General features: G+C 48.3%; 1 protein-coding gene across 1 annotated transcript; it reads right to left on the bottom strand.

Annotated features, from left to right (window-relative positions):
* Positions 1–510: 510 nt before the first annotated feature.
* On the bottom strand, positions 511–15,902 carry USP11 (ubiquitin specific peptidase 11). Its single transcript, XM_016942704.3, has 21 exons — positions 15,590–15,902; positions 9,663–9,772; positions 9,361–9,491; positions 8,931–9,048; positions 8,388–8,533; positions 8,190–8,251; positions 7,962–8,064; positions 7,388–7,561; positions 7,139–7,297; positions 6,532–6,756; positions 6,316–6,399; positions 6,117–6,211; positions 5,236–5,442; positions 4,284–4,336; positions 3,910–4,152; positions 3,748–3,818; positions 3,352–3,464; positions 1,617–1,766; positions 1,419–1,534; positions 1,139–1,227; positions 511–1,045 (listed from the first exon to the last, which is right to left on the bottom strand). The coding sequence occupies exons 1-21, from the start codon at positions 15,892–15,894 to the stop codon at positions 908–910; spliced, it is 2,892 nt and encodes a 963-aa protein (XP_016798193.1). The 5' UTR covers positions 15,895–15,902; the 3' UTR covers positions 511–907.
* Between the last annotated feature and the right edge of the window lie 504 nt (positions 15,903–16,406).

Raw genomic sequence — 16,406 nt, 5'->3', positions numbered from 1 at the left:
TGTCCCCAAACCACAAATTTGCCCACATGCATGCATCCGTCCCACGTGCTCCATTTCCACATTGCCTGTAGGGCAGCTCATGTCTGCAGATTGAGTAGCAGTCCTGGGTCCAGACAAGCCAAGCACCCCCTCCAGGGACCGACTCGGGTAGCACATGAGGTATACTGACCTCCTGACAAGCCCTGAGCAATTCTGTGACCTCTGTACCTCAGTATCCCCATCCGAAACTGGAGATGACAACTCTTGCATGAGATTGTTGTGAGGATTACGTATCAATATTTGGAAAATATTTTGGAAAAAACTGGGCATGCCATTGGTGCTTGGAATCATGCCTGGCACACAGAGGGTGCTTTCAAAGCACTTAGAACGGCAGTACCCAGCCCACACCTGGTGCTCACTAACCACTCAGAGCTGCACCCATCACACATCTGGCCTTTGATAAGAACACAGAACACAGGCACAAAACTGGTGCTTAGTTAAGTCCATGGAGGAAAAAACCACACTGCTGAGTGGGGAGCAGACTGGCGCTTTATATATACACACACACAGCAGAAGGTACAGGGCCTCAATAAGAAAATACACTCTGTGTTCAGGTGAACCCCCATCACCACCCACGCAGAACACTCTGGGCTGAGGAGAGGGAAGGGCACGACCATAAATAAAGACTAGAAGGGAGGGTCACTGCTGGAAGGGCAAACACAGGCGGGGCGCGCACTGCTAGGAGGAGACACGACCTGTTCTTTCCCGGGAGAGAGCGATGCAGCGGCACAGGAGAACAGTAGCCACGACTAAGCCTGCAATGCCTGGCAGGGGCACCTAACACGAATAAGAGAAGCGGGGCGGACACGAGAAGCGAGATTGCAGAGAAGGCTTTTTTTTTTTTTTTCTGTGGCAGGACCCAGGGCTCTCAATTAACATCCATGAACTCAGAGCTGGGTGGGGAGCTGCAGGCAGGGGAGGCTGGGGCACCAGATGAGCCGGCCGGGGACAGCAGGCGTCGCGCCACGTCCTGGCGTTGGTAGAAAAGGACATAGGCTGCCTTGGACTGTGGGGAGAGGACAGGAGTCAGTGTGGATTTGGGGGATGGGGAGGTGGAATCAGAAAGGAAGAAGGGGAGGAGGTAGGATGGAAGTCACACCTCGATCTGATTCTCATTCACAGGGGAGACGCTGTTGTCATCAAAGTAGTGCCACTGGCCGCTGTCCTTGTTGCAGGCAAATGTTGTGTCTGAAAGGGAAGGAGAGTTATCCTCGCCTACCCTTCCTGCCTCTCAGAAGTGTCCAGATTCACTCTTGTCACTCCTCCCACCACGATAACCTCACCACTGGCTCACATCCCTAGTCACTCACTGGGAAGGTCCTGATCGCCCCCCTGCCCAGAACCCCCAGGGCAGGCCCCACCCACAGCCTGGCACATACAGTGTCCATCACGCATGCCCCCATAATGGTTGGAAACCGCGATGAGGTCATATTTGTACAGCTCCGGATTCGACTCATTCTGTGGCTGGATGACAAACTCAGAGAAGTCCAGGTCCCTGTGGGTGGGGAGAGGGTTAATACTGGTACACCCCCTCCTTTCCCTGCCTTCCCCCAGCCATCCTCTCCCTGGCCCCTGACCGGATAGGAAACTCCACGAGGGTGTCCAGCTTCTCTCGGGAGAACTTGGTGTAGGAAAAGCGTTTCAGGTGGATGATGAGAATCTCCGGCAGCATCCACAGGTCCAGCTTCTTGGTTGCCAGCTGGTGCTGCTTGCAGGAAGGGCAGTACCTACAGACAGAGCCCGAGTCAGCAAACGGACTTTTTTTTTTTTTTTTGAGACAGAGAATCGCTCTGTTGCCCAGGCTGGAGTACAGTGGCGCGATCTCGGATCACTGCAGCCTCCACCTCCTGGGTTCAAGCGATTCTCCTGCCTCAGCCTCCCGAGTAGCTGGAATTACAGGCATGCACCACCATGCCCTGCTAACTTGTGTATTTTTAGTAGAGACAGGGTTTCACCATGTTGGCCAGGCTGGCCTTGAATTCCTGACCTCAGGTGATCCACCCGTGTCGGCCTCCCAAAGTACTCGGATGACAGGCATGAGCCACAATGCCCAGCCAAAACAGACTTTTTCTGAGCACCTACTGTGTGCCCTTTGTACTGCCTCTCACGTGCCATGTCTGGCTCACAGAGACACTGCTCTTACTATTAGCCCATCTAGTATTCTAGTTTGCTCTGTTCCTGTTAAAATCCTTTCACTCACTCGTCAAGTGCTTACTATCTTTTGTATATGCGCTCATAATATTTTTTGTATTTTTGATTTCTGTTCCATGAGATGCTAGTCTTATTTTAGAGCCCACCTCTATCCTTCTAGTTTCCTCTCTTCGTATTTTAGTCATTCATTCATTCCCCAGTATTTATTGATTGCTTGTTTAACCCTTTGGAACTATTTTGTATTTCTGTTCCATTTCTGCTCCACGGACATGCTGCTCTTATTTCTGAGACTAGGGAGTGTGGTTTTGGTTCTCTTTTTGTTTATTCTGCAAGTGTCTACTGAGCATCAACCGAACACTCAACACTATTATAAACAGGTAGAAACAACACACAGTGAACTTAAGTCTTCACCCTCGAGGAGTTGACTCTAACGAAGATGACAAATAACACAAAAGTGGATACAGGACATCACATCAAGTGGCATCGCTGAGCTAGAAAGTAATGCTTGGCTAGGAAGAAAAGAGCAGAGAGGGGATGGAGAGGGATGGTGGGGAAGGGTGATTTTTAACAGGGTAGTCAGAGGAGGTCTCTCTGATGAGGTCACATTTGATCGGAGACCTGAGCATCGTAAGGAGTGAAGTCCTGTAGATCACTGGGAACAACATTCCTGGAGAAGGAACAGCACAGGCCAAGGCTCTGGGGTAGGAGTCTGCTCAGGAGATTGGTGGCCAGGTTGGCAAGAAGGGTTTGAGCGTGGAGGAGGGAGGAGGAAGGTATATTTAAAGAGCTAAATATAGGCCAGGTGTGGTGGCTCACGCCTGTAATCCCAGCACTTTGGAAGGCCAAGGCGGGTGGATCATCTTTATTCAGGAGTTCGAGACCAGCCTGGCCAACGTGGCAAAACCTGTTTCTACTAAAAATATAAAAATTAGCCAGGCATGGTAGTGGGTGCCTATAATCCCAGCTACTCAGGAGACTTAGGCAGGAGAACAGCTTGATCCTGGGAGGCAGAGGTTGCACTGAGCCGAGATTGTACCACTGCACTTCAGCCTGGGTTGACAGAGCCAGACTCTGTCTCAAAAAAAAAAAAAAAAAAAAAGCTAAATATAGTAGTTCCATCCAATGAAACCCCCACACACAGGCCCCACTCTGGCCCCTCACCAGGGGTTTTCCTTCTCCAGGGTCTCCACAGTGGTGAAGAGCTCAATGCACTCCTGCAGCCGCACGGGAGCCTTCTTCATCACGTACCCGACGCAGTCATGCTTCACGTAGCCCTAGGATTGGGTGAACAGACGACCAGATGGCCGGGTGTGAGGACAGATGGAGAAATGGGGAGTGGGGGCCCAGCGGGGGAGACACACACTGAGTGGGTCAGAGCACCAACTTTGAAGCTAGGAACCTCAGGCCCTGGAGCTCTCAGTAGGTGTTCAGGACCCAAGGCCAAGCTTGACCTGGATCTCTTGGCTCTGTTCCCAGCTAGAGGAGTTGTGGGGAGGATGTACGAAGAGTTGAGGGGCAAGAGCTGAAAGTACCCCCCATCCCTGGGATCTCATTTACCTCAGCCTCTACCTCGTCATAGTAACGCTTCTTCATCTCTGGCTCCCAGTCGATAGCAATGTACGGCTGGGCTGGGGGTGAGGGAGAGGTGGTCATGGATCCTGCTGCCAGGAAATCTCCCCTCCAGCCTCCCCAGCCCTCGCTGATAGCCAAAGGAAATACCATGGACTTCTTCAGGGGAGGTTGTGCGGTCGCTGGTCCCATTGGAGTTCACCGTCTGCAGGGTGAACAGCTGCTTGCGTCGTCGCCTTGGGGGCCACTGAGATGTGCCAAGGCAATTGTCCAGGAGGAACGGGCACCTGTTCGTGACTCCAGAGCTGGGCCCAGCCTGCTCTGGCTCAGGGTCTCGGAGGCTGCCCCCAGTTGAGGGCCCAGGGACGTCGTCTTTATCCTCCTCGTCATCTTCTAGGACAGGAGGATGTCAGAGATGGGAAGGTGTGAGCCTCAAGTGCTAAGCTGCAATGCACACCTAGACGAACCCTACGTGGGTCAGACCTAACCCAGAGCCCCCGCCCACTGACTGTTAGCCCCCTCACCTTTCTCATCCCCATCGTCCTCATCATCTGAGTTGGGTTTGGTCACGTAGCGTCTGCAACAGAGCAGAGGAGACTCCCAAGACAGGGGTACAAGGACAGTGGGGATAGAGCCCGGGATTTTACTTAAGATAATGGGAAGCCATTGGTAGATCCACATGTAAACCGTTCTGAATCTGAGGTGTGAGAGGGCTGAAGGGGTGACGCGTAAATGCATGAAGAGGCCAAGGCTGTCAGCAGTGGCCTGAGAATGAAGGAACTTGTGTCCCAGTCAGAGGTGTGGAGTGTGATTAGCTGGGCGTGGTGGCGCGCGGCTGTAATTGCAGCTATTTGGGAGGCTGAGGCAGGAGAATCGCTTGAATCCGGGAGATGGAGGTTGCAGTGAGCCAAGATCATGTCACTACACTCCAGCCTGGGCAACAGAGCAAGACTCCGTCTCAAAAAAAAAAAAAAAAAAAGGTATGGAGCGTGGACTTTTACTCTAATAAGCCACTGCTAGACAAGACACATGCTGGCTATAACTTCCCATCAGGGAAAGCCTCTGGGGAATGACTTTTGAATGCAAAATGAGGGGGGAGAATTCTGATAACACAACGCTTTGTGTGCCACAGTAAAGACTCTAGATTTTAGGCAAAATGAAAATTTGTCAGCAAAAAGACAAAAAAATCAAGACTCTCCCAGGAGGGACAACAGTCTCCAGGAGAGACAACTGAAGACAAGATGAAGTTGTCTGTGTTTTGTGCATCTTGTTCACCTCTGTATCCCTAGCACCCAAGACAGGCAGTAGCAAAGCCAGAGGTCTAGAGAAAGAAAAAACCCTACAAGTTCTTCTATGGCCATGTTAAGTTTGGACTGTCTTTTGTTTGTTACAGGGGAGGTGTCAAATAAGCAGCTAAACACCCAAGTCGGAGTTCAGACCCCTCCGCCCCCCTCCCCCGGGGAAGAGGACACTTACGAGAGCCGGTACATCAGGACATTATACAGGCCCTCCCAGGTGAAGCGGTCCCGGGGCACTGATACCAGGAGGGGGTGTCCAAAAAGCATCAGGCCGTAGTAGGAGTTGTTGTAGTCACGGGCAGGGGTGCGCTCCCGCAGGTAGACAGGAACCACGATGTCCTCTCTTGAGCCCTCAATGGCCTCAATGCGACCTGACACCTCATAGCTGTGGGGGGTGGACAGCAGGCACACCTGATCAGGGCCCCCAGAGACTCCCTGACTCTGCCCTGGCTGCCCCACCCACTCATCCTCACAGCCTGAAGGCATTTTTATTTTTATTTATTTATTTATTTATTTTTGAGACGGAGTCTCGCTCTGTTGCCCAGGCTGCAGTGCAGTGGCACCATCTTGGCTCACTGCAAGCTCCGCCTCCTGGGTTCATGCCATTCTCCTGCCTCAGCCTCCCGAGTAGCTGGGACTACAGGCACCTGCCACCACGCCCGGCTAATTTTTTGTATTTTTAGTAGAGACGGGGTTTCACCGTGTTAGCCAGGATGGTCTCCATCTCCTGACCTCGTGATCTGCCTGCTTCAGCCTCCCAAAGTGCTGGGATTACAGGCGTGAGCCACCGCACCCGGCTTTATTTATTTTTGAGATGGAGTTTTGCCCTGTCGCCCAGACTGGAGTGCAGTGGCGTGATCTTGGCTCATTTGAACCTCTCGGGTTCAAGTGATTCTCCTGCCTCAGCCTCCCAAGGCATGTGGCTGAAGCTCTGCGCAGGGCAGGTGCCCAGTGAACGAGGCAGAGCAGGGAAGAGAGAAGGTGGTTAAGGCAGGACCATACAAAAGGAAGTGGACCAAGTTCCTGAGGAACCACCACCTCCCTGCCATCCCCACTCACACGAAGATATCATCACGGTCCAAGATGCTACTCAGAGGCTCCTCTAGCTGATAGAGCTTATAGAAGCGGTGACTGAAGACATCAGCCACCATCATCTAGGAATGGGATATGGAGAGGGGACTGTTAGTCTGCATGGCCTCCCCAGGCCCTTCTGCCTCCTTGCCCTGGAATCCCATCCAGCCTCCTTCTGCAGTCTCACCCTCTCTGGCGAGATGCCCGTGTGTTTGGACAGAGCCACACATAGATCCGAGATCTTGCCTTTCTTGGGGACCACGAGCCGGTGCTAAGGGAAAAACGGTATCCACAAAACACCAAAAGGGCTTGTGGTGAGTTAATGCAAGAAGCCTTGAGCTATGGCAGCTAATCAAACTCTATGTGTCCATCATCATCTCCCCAGGCCCCCACTGCCCCACACCTGCTCTGGCTTGCGGCGCGGATCCATGGGGATAAAGAAGACCTCCAAGACCCTCTTGTGGCTGATAGGCAGTGGAACACTGAGGTAGCAGAAGGGGTCGAAGGTCACAGATACATTGCCACAATCGGGGCACACCAGCGTGGACTTGAAGAGGCCGTGGAAAGTGTCCACGATCACAGAATCGTTCCGCCGTTTGTGGTTTTGCCATGCCTCCTGTGCCACCTCCTGTTGATAGTGTCATGGTGGGTGGTGGGGCTTGCCCAGGGTAAGAGGAAACCGTGGCTTGGGGTGCATTCAAATGGGGTGAAGCGGAAGGCCACTGCTAAAGTCCAGAGGCAGAGCTCCAGCTAGGGATACACAGAGACTATGTTCACGGTCAAGACTGGGGGTCATTTAGGGCAGGAGACTGCGCTGGGGTTTACTCTGGGTTGACTGTGGGGGCAGATATGGTATTGGAACTAAGGTTAAGAGTAAGGCTGGAGTTGAGGTCAGGTAGAGAAACTTAACAGAAAATGGTGGCGTGTTAGATACCCCAGGGAGGCCAGAAAATCCCCGAGGCAGAGGCCTTGGTGATGTTAATTGGACTGCAAATGCGGGGGCAGCCTACCTGATCCGGTCGCCCAGCAGCATCGCACAGCTCCACATACTCCTTCTTCTTCACCCGATTAAGGTCCTCATGCAGCCCGTCCAGGAGGAATGACAGCAGCTCCTGAGAGTCATGCTGCTGGTAGCCCAGAAATTGGGATGCAAAATGGCCAACCTTGTTCTAAGAAGATGGGCAGGGTCATCAGAGAGAGAGGGAGTTAGGAGAGCCAAGAGACGTAGGGGGTTGGGGGTGCCCAGGGTTAAGTCACACCTTGAACACATGTGGCACAATGGAGCGGTGGTGGCCAGACCACGCCTGCTTCACCAGGTCTGCATAGGCCTCTGCGATCTCACCCTTCATGCCCAGTGGGTTGCGGAAGTTGAGCTCCTCCAGGTAGCAGTTGTTGAGGAAGTACTCGGTGAGCTGTGGCACATTGCTGAGGCACTGCAGAGGCCAGAGACCAGGTGAATGAGGCAGAGGGGAGACAGAAGGTTCAAAGTGAGGATACACAAAAAGAAGCCAGGAGGAAAGAGAGAGGAAAACGAGAGAGAAGGGGAAGGGAGGAGAGAGAGGAGCAGGAGAGTAGGGGAGAGAAGGCATTAGGATTTCACGAGAAGGAAGAACGTGGGAACAGGGAAGAGAAGAGGGAAAATGAGGGCAAGCTGAGAGAAGAGGCTGATAGTTCAGGAATGAACGTGGGCGTGTCACTTCAGACTTGTGGGGCCTCAGCTTTCATCCTGACCCCTTGCCCTGTAGTCCCCTCAGGACCCCAGCTCTGTCCCCAATCCTCAGCTCTTGAAGCCCAACCATGTGGCTGTGCCAGACACAACTATAATGGCCCAACCTGCAGGGCCGAGTTCATGAAGCACGTGTTGCCCAGATTGGTGAGGCCACAGATGCCTGGCTGACCCTTGAAGTCCTCATCCTCTTCCGACATGTTGTTGTTCCTGGGGTTAGATGAGAAACTGTCAGCTGAGGGCCTGCTGCATGGGGGTGCAATGTGCTCATGGGCTAAATCATTTTGCCTACTGTGGGACGCCCCCGCTCTGGACCAGATACCCCAAGGGCTCACATGACATGCAGCTGTGCGCTGGGCCAAGTGCCATCTTTCTTGCGGGTCTCCATGATGATCAACTGGGTTGGAGAAAGAGAAAGAAGGAAAGGTATTGATGGAGGACATTATGGGTACCTAGCCTTCATTTCCCCCGAGTACTGCCAGGTGAGTCTATCTGCCAGTCCACCTGAACAGAAAAGCCCTCCCCACCCTTACCTGCCCAGTCTCAAGGGCCGCATCGAGAACCGTGATGTGTGTGTCATACAACCTATCCAAAGAGCCTTCTGAGTTCTTGGCCCAAAGCCGAGTGTCTTCCTGGGGCTCCACCAGAAACCGCTCCCGAGCTGTGCGCAATACTAGGCCTGTGCGGGGTGATGGAGTACATTCAAGATCTTTGTGAGACCCAAAATGATCAATCCATCTGGGCATACCTGACTCATCCCTACGGACCTCACATGCTTGGCCAATACCTGTGTCTTCAATCAGTCTCCAAATGACTGGCCCACACTCCAGACTGGAGATCTCCAGCAAATATCCTCTGCCACACCATGTAAGTCACTGGAATGTAGCTCACATACCCTCAGGGCTCTAGTAGATCCCCTCAGTGCCTCCACCCAACTTAGCCAATGCCTTCTGGGTCTTCCAAAGTCTGACCAGTGCCTTCTCAGTCAGCTTCAGCTTAACCCTATGCAACCTCAAGTCACTGAGTTGGGACTAGTAGCTAGGAACACCAACCCATTGCATGACCCTTAGACTCACCAATAGAATCGGTATGGCTGAACTGAACAGTGTGAGATTTGCCCAAATCATTGTGCCGGACAAGCAGCAGTTCTACTGGGTACACTTCGACCTTCTGGATGTTGGGCAGCTCTATGACCTGTAAGGGTAGAGGGGTGCAGACACAGGTGTACTCACACAGACACAGCGCTGTGACCTCTCAAATGACAGGAGCACACACTCTGCCTTACAAACATAGCATACAAACACACATATACAATGGTCTGTAAAGAGAGCCACACAGGGGAACACACACAGCAGACACACAAAGATACCTGTATGATGAGCTAGGAGGGGGAAGAGAGCAGACATATGTGTACCTACCCAGCATACATGGATCTGTACCCATGCTGGGCCTACAAGGCTTTCTTACTACGCACTCCCCGCCATGCACCCTCCCCATCCACTATACCTTGCGTTCAATGGGTGGCTGGCCATGCTCTAGACCATACCAGCTGACCAGGTAATGCCAAGCAGCTGCTGGGAGCAGCACATAATCCTCGCCTTCCACCAGTCCCTCCTTGAGGCGCCAGTTTATCTCATCTGTGGGGCGGGGGTGGAGGTGGCAGAGGAAGAATCAACAAAGGAAACTGACGAATGACTCTGGCCACCCCACCAGTGACCTAGCACACAGAATGGGCTTATGATCATCTGTAGGGACGGAAGGGACAAGAACTCCAGGGCTAGGGTGAGAAGGAGGCAAAGGCCTTGTACCTTGAAAGAGTGTGGCATTGTTGATGCAGCCAGGGAAGGTGCTGGAGTCCTGGTCCCCTCCCTGCACGTATGCCTCCCACTGCTTATACCAGTGCTTCTCCACAAGGAACCTGGGGCCCAGACAGGTAACAAGGGTGTTACATGGGTAGCTGAGGGTTAGCTATACAACTTCCCATGCCCAACAGACTGAAAGTATTGACACATTATAATTTAAGATGAAAAGTTTCAGCATCATATAAAAATAAATTCGAAGCAAAATTTATTCAGCGAAACTCAGATTTGTATGTTAGATAACTTCTTAGTATTAAAAAAGAAATCTGATTAAAAACAGAAAATGTGGTTAACAATGGCAAACAAACCAACAAAAAATCCATACTTATAGTGCTAGGAAACATGAGGTTTTATTATAGAATAAAAGATGATTCATTTGAATTAGTCTGTGGGATAACCCAGTTAAGTTAGGCTCAAGATATATGCCATCTGCAGCTAATTTTATAAGGCTTTAGCCATTCATTATGTGTTTGTTTCTAAAGGATCTATCAATGGAAGCATAATTCTTCAGCTAAGAACTAGATTTGATAAATGGTGAAAAATCTGCTTTTAAAAGGAGCAAAGAATTTAAAATGCTAAAAAGAATCATAAGGTTTTCCTTCAAAAACTGCATACTGAAAAAAAAAAAAAAAGACCGGGCACAGTGGCTCACGCCAGTAATCCCAGCACTTTGGGAGGTCAAGACGGGTGGATCACCTGAGGTCAGGAGTTCAAGACCAGCCTGGCTGACATGGTGAAACCGTCTCTACTAAAAAATACAACAAATTAGCCAGGTGTGCTGGCACGTGCCTGTAATCCCAGCTACTTGGGAGGCAGAGGCATGAGAATCACTTGAACCCTGGAGGCAGAGGTTGCAGTGAGCCGAGACTGCATCACTGCACTCCAGCCTGTGCGACAGAGTGAGACTCCATCTCAAAAAAAAAAAAAAAAAAAACTGCATATTGCTATTGTTCATCATTTTTTAATTTAGAATTTACTTTGGCTTTATAGCAAATTCCTGAGCTTATGGTTCTCTTAAAAACTGTGATAAAAACATGTAACATAAAACTTACCATCAAGCATTTTTCAGTATACAGTTCAATTAACTCTCTTTTAAAGGTGAAACACTACAAGGATAACCATTTAGAACTATATTGAAATCTGCCTTTGTGAGAAATCCTGAAGTTTGGAAAATACTTGACATATAATAAGTGCTAAATGAATTTTAGCTGTCATTGTTCTGACAGCTTGGACTTCAGGACTTGGACATAAAAGCTCACAGACATAAACCTCCTCCTGCCTAAACACACACACACACACACACATACACACACACCTGTTCTGCTGTGGCATTTCTGACACATAAAAGGCTATCCCAAATATTGAGCAGCCTCAAATAAATGCTTTTTAAAAAATAACCAAATTTGATGAAATGCACATAACATTATATTGGCTGGTTTTCAAGCAATTTAACCTCATTATTATTATTATCATTTTTTGAGACAGAGTCTTGCTCTGTCGCCCAGGCTGGAGTGCAGTGGCACAATCTCAGCTCACTGCGACCTCTGCCTCCCGGGTTCAAGCGATTCTCCCAATTTAACCTCACCAATGTGATTCTTTAAAATGTCAACTTTCCCTTGTTCATGAAAGGATCAGAAAGGTGGGAGGATGGAGGGACAGACAAATCTTGAAATAGTCACAAGTCACCTAGATAGGCAAACATTTCTGTGGGTTTTTTGTTGGTTTTGTTTTTTTGCTGCACTGACCCCCACAGACCCTGCCCCATATCACTCACACCAGGGAAACAAACCCTTCTGTGCCGGTGGCTCAATGCTCAGACCCAACCCTGCACCCCACACACCACCATCCACCCTTTGTGGCTTTACTTGCCTCCATAGCCAGTCTATGAAGTTAATTTGTTCAGTAAAGCTATAGTTAACAGTACCTTCCAATGCAAAGGTAGGCACTGCTCAACTTCTTTTTAAGAGCAGATTTTGAACAAAAAATAACATTAAAATCACGCTGTAGAGTGGTAAGCAAAACTTCCAGACCTGGTCACAGGCTGAATTTCTATAGATTTCATAGAGGACTGACATTTTACATAATTTTTCACAGAAAATTATTACCATATTGCTTCAAGTCAAAGACACTTTAAAAAAATCATTGTTAACATCTCTGAAATCAGGATATCTCACAATCTCTGTCAGGCCAGGTGGCAGTCACAACAAAGGTGTCATGGTCTGTACCAATAACACCCAAATTATTATATTTACAGCTGGGTATTCAATTTTTTGGATGCTATCATAAATGGCATCATAAAATTTAATTTTCTAGTTTCTTGCTGCCAGTATATACAGGTACAACTGATCTTGCTAAAGTCACTTAGGTTTATTCGTGCTTCCTCAAATTTGTTGAAATGATACGAAATATGTGCTTATGGAAAAAAGTTACTAAACAATTCTTTATTTTCTGTATTCTAGTTTTCTCTTGTGTCTGATTTGTGTTTGAAGATGGTTCATCCCACAAAAGGAAAAAGTGAAAATTTCCAAGGAGGCTATATTATTACAGATTTGAATTTGCCTTAAAATACAAGCTTCTCCCAGAAATTAAATCAGTTGTGATGACCAAATTAATTAACTACCCTCACCCAAATCTGCCAGCTGACAAAAGACAGAAGGTGCAAATATTAATACTGATACAAGATATATGATTTGGGGTTAGTCCATGACTTCAAAATGCTTTATAAACACATATATCCTGGCCACTTAAGCAAACCCCTGTAAAATGGAGAATGGACAGCAATAAAGAACCTTGAGATGCTTTGCTCTTACTAGAGAAGCATTAACAAAGTGGAGTTTAGCAAAAATGCTTCATGATAATACCCATGACAGCAGAGACAAACCGGCTTCAACACTGAACCAACACTGGTGTGGTAATTTTTTTAATGAGGTGAAATTCACATAACATAACATTAACCATCTTAAAGTGAACAATTCAGCGGCATTTAGAACATTCACAACGTTGTACAACCACAACCTCTCCCTAGTTCCAAAATATTTCATCATCCCAAAAGAAAACCCAGTACTGGTGGGGTAATTTTAAAGCGTATTATCAAGGATGACAGGATGTCATGTCCTACCAGTGACACAATCACAAGGCTACAAAGGTAGGAAGAGGCAAGGATCAAAGCCTCAAGGCCCTTTTGAACATCTTCAAATGAGTTACAAAACACTGTGGTTATTTTGTTTATTCTCAGGATGAAATGAGGCTTTTTCTTGCTGGAAAGGTGTGACGTAATGGCAGAAAAACACGGCTTGGGTTTGTATTCCCGATTTGGAAAATCTCAACTCATCTCCCCAGTAACAGAGATACACATTTCACTGGTGTGGTTATTAAAGAACTCTGTAGTGAGTAAACCTCACTCGAAAAAGCCCTAAGGTTAGATGTGTTTGAGGAACAGCAAGAGTCCAATATGGCCGGCCTGGATGGAGACAGGGAGGGAGTGCGTAATCAGAGGAGAGATATGGGAAGACATCAGAATGCAAGCAGGAGACCAGCTTCATAAAGGCTTGCAATTCATTGTAAGGATTTTAGCATCTACGCTGCAAGAGATGGGAAGCTGTTAAGAGTATTTTGAGGAATGGCTGGACATGATACATGTTTTAAAAATAATTACTGCATATGTAAAGAGGAAAATGGTACCTTTACAGTTGAGTAAGCTGGCCAACACTACCATAACCAAGTGATCAAGGTTAACATCACCAATGATGCCATGTGGATACCATGTATTACCCGATGCGAAGATAAGGGCTCACAGTATGCATCCAGTAGAACTTTATATATATGTATTCCATATATGTATAAAGTGAAAGCTTAGACAATACATACCGCTTAGGGATGCATACAGTTGTGGTAAAACATTAAAGAAAAGGAAGAGACTGTTAACTCAAAATTCAGGATAACAGTTTCCCATGGAGCAAGGAGGGGAATTTCCATCTGGGAGGGGCACAGAAGGATTTCTTAAGACAGTGTTCTGAATCTTAACATGGATGGTGAATTCACACGTTTTTATTTAATTATTATTTAATTTTTAAACTTTGAAATAGATTGAGAAAAATGGCAAAAATAATACAGAGAATCCCCATATGTCCTTCATCCAGATTCTTCAAATCTAATATTTTACTCATTTGCTCAATCGTTGTTTCTTTACATGCATTTTTTGGTATTTTTATTTATTTTAAAATGGACAAAAATTGCATATATTTAGAGTGTACAGCATGAAGTTTTGACTTATGTATACATTGTGGAATGACTAAGTCAAGGCAATTAACACATCCATTACGTCACATACTTATTTTTTGGGGGGTGGTAGAACATGTAAAATCTTCTCTCAGCAATTTTCAAGTATACAATGAATTTATTAACTATAGTTGTACAATAGATCTGAACTTATTTTTCTTGTCTAACTGAAATGTTGTATCCTTTGACCAACATCTCCCCAATTTCCTTTCCCCTCGCCATATATAAATTTATATATGATAATTTTTCAGGCATTTGAGAATAAACTGCTTACACGATGCGTTCTTATCCCTAAATTTTTCAGTATTTCCTATAAACAAGGATATTATTTTTCACACAGCCACAATGATCACAATTATTAGTAGTACTAGTATCTACCCACTTTAATAAAATTTCACCGACGTTTCCATTGCCTTTTACAGTAAAAGAGACAAAAATAATCTTATGATAAAAAATTGATTTTTAAAATAATTTTTTTTCTGTTCCAGGATCCAATCGAGGATCACATGTTGCATTTAGTTATCATGACTCGTTAAATTGCATTAATTCCTTCAATCTGGAACAGTTCTTCAGCCTTTGTCTTTCATGATCCTGACATTTTTGAAGAGTGTAGGCCGTTTATTTTAACAGGATGTCCGTCAATCTGGGCTGCGTAAATGTTTTATATAATCTTTTTAAGTCTTACGTATTTCACAATTAAAAAACGAGATGCAACTCGGCGAGAAATAAAATGAACTCAGAAGCAGTAAATTTCAAGAAGGACTGTTTAGCAAGAAATCAGTAAAACAAGCCGATTTATCAAAATTCTATTTTTTAAAAAAACGACTTTTTCTTGATTCTAAAAACAAACCAGTACCAACACAGAAAACCAATTAAACATGGAAGGCCCCTCCGGTGCTAATCACCTGCACGTTCTCTCGACTCGGGAAGGCTTCCGCCAGAATCAAAAACCACTGCGCGTCATAAACTTTGCTTATTCGCAGGCGCCATTTTCTGCCTCATAGGCACCACCTCCCCTCCACTGTCGTCCCTCCGCCTCAGAGCACGCCCCTCAGCTCACGTCACCAACCTAACCTCGTTCCCAGGCTCCAGGCTCCTCCCCCCTCCCCCACGGAGGTCCCCGCTCCCTCCCTCGGACCGTTCGGCTCCATCCCGCTCTTCTGCTGACGTCACAAAGCTCGCCTCGTTCCCAGCCGCCCAGGAGCAATCGGAGACCGCTCCTCGCCCCCAAAAGTTGCATTACGCAGCGCAGGCCGCGCCCCCGCCTTATGTCGCAGAACCCACCTTCTTCCCAGGTTCCTACGCAGTTTCACTACGCAGGCCCGGCCCCACCTCCAGGACCGAAACTGGTCTCATCACAACAAACCCCATTTTGTTCTCAGGCGTCAGACTGCACCACACAGGCCCCGCCCCTTTTCCAGACGTTGCGATTCATTCAAAGGCACTTCCCCGCCCCTTTAGCCCGCTGTCCCGCCGGCCACTCCCCCGCCCCCGCACCCCGCAGCAGCCTTCCTGCGGCCCTCGGCCGCCGAATCCCCAGCGGTTGTCAATGCCCCCACCGTTCCCTCTGCCGAGGCTCCACCGCAGCCCAGCCTCACCAGCTTTCGCCGGCCCGCAGTGGACGTTCTCGCCCACTCTCGCCGTTTTCTATCTGGCGCCACTGGCTGTCCAGGCCTGGCAGCTCCTTGTGCTGTGGCTCTCTATCCTCAGCCACCGCCGCTGCCGCCGCCACAGCCGCCGCAGCAGCAGCTGGATTTGCTGCGACCGTCGCCATCGCCGTCCGTTCTCTTCTACAGCCAACGCAGCTGTGCGAGATTGGAAGACGCCCCTCAACAGCCACTTCCGGATTCTGGTCCCGGAAACGGAAGCAGAGCCCCCCAAACAGTCGCGGGGCTACTGCCATATTGGAAATGGCCCCGCGCACAGACGCGTCGAAGGGCTAGGTGGGGTAAAATCTTCAGTGGGAACCAAGAAAGACAAAAGTGCCTTGTGGGGTCCTAACGCCCTGTAGACTTAGGGCACAGGTGGCATGGAAAGTGGAGGCTGAGGTTCCCGAGGTGGGCTAGGACTCCTACCCTGGGAGCAGTGTTTTTGTTAGCCTGATCAGAATGCCCTTCATTGTACCATCAAAACCCAATGCAAAAGAGGTTTCCACCTCCAGAGACCCACCGAGGCCTGCGGGCTATTGTTTCTCTTCCTGAACTAGATTTATTCACTAGACAAGGTGTTGAAGACAAGTTAGCCCCAGGCCCTATGTTTGTTGGAGTCATAGCAATCATAACTAAACTAACTGTCCGCCCAGTTTAAGTGCTTTATTGGACTAAAATAGTAGCCTCAGGCAGCAGGTACTGTCCTTGTCACCCACGGGTAACAATGGGGACGCTGAGTACCAGAAACGTCCCTCAGCTAATTAGT

This window comes from Pan troglodytes, chromosome X, assembly GCF_028858775.2.
Source record: "Pan troglodytes isolate AG18354 chromosome X, NHGRI_mPanTro3-v2.0_pri, whole genome shotgun sequence".
Classification (NCBI taxonomy): Eukaryota; Metazoa; Chordata; class Mammalia; order Primates; family Hominidae; genus Pan; species Pan troglodytes.
Note: the sequence above shows the minus strand (reverse complement) of the source record. Positions and strands in the feature narration are given on the sequence as shown.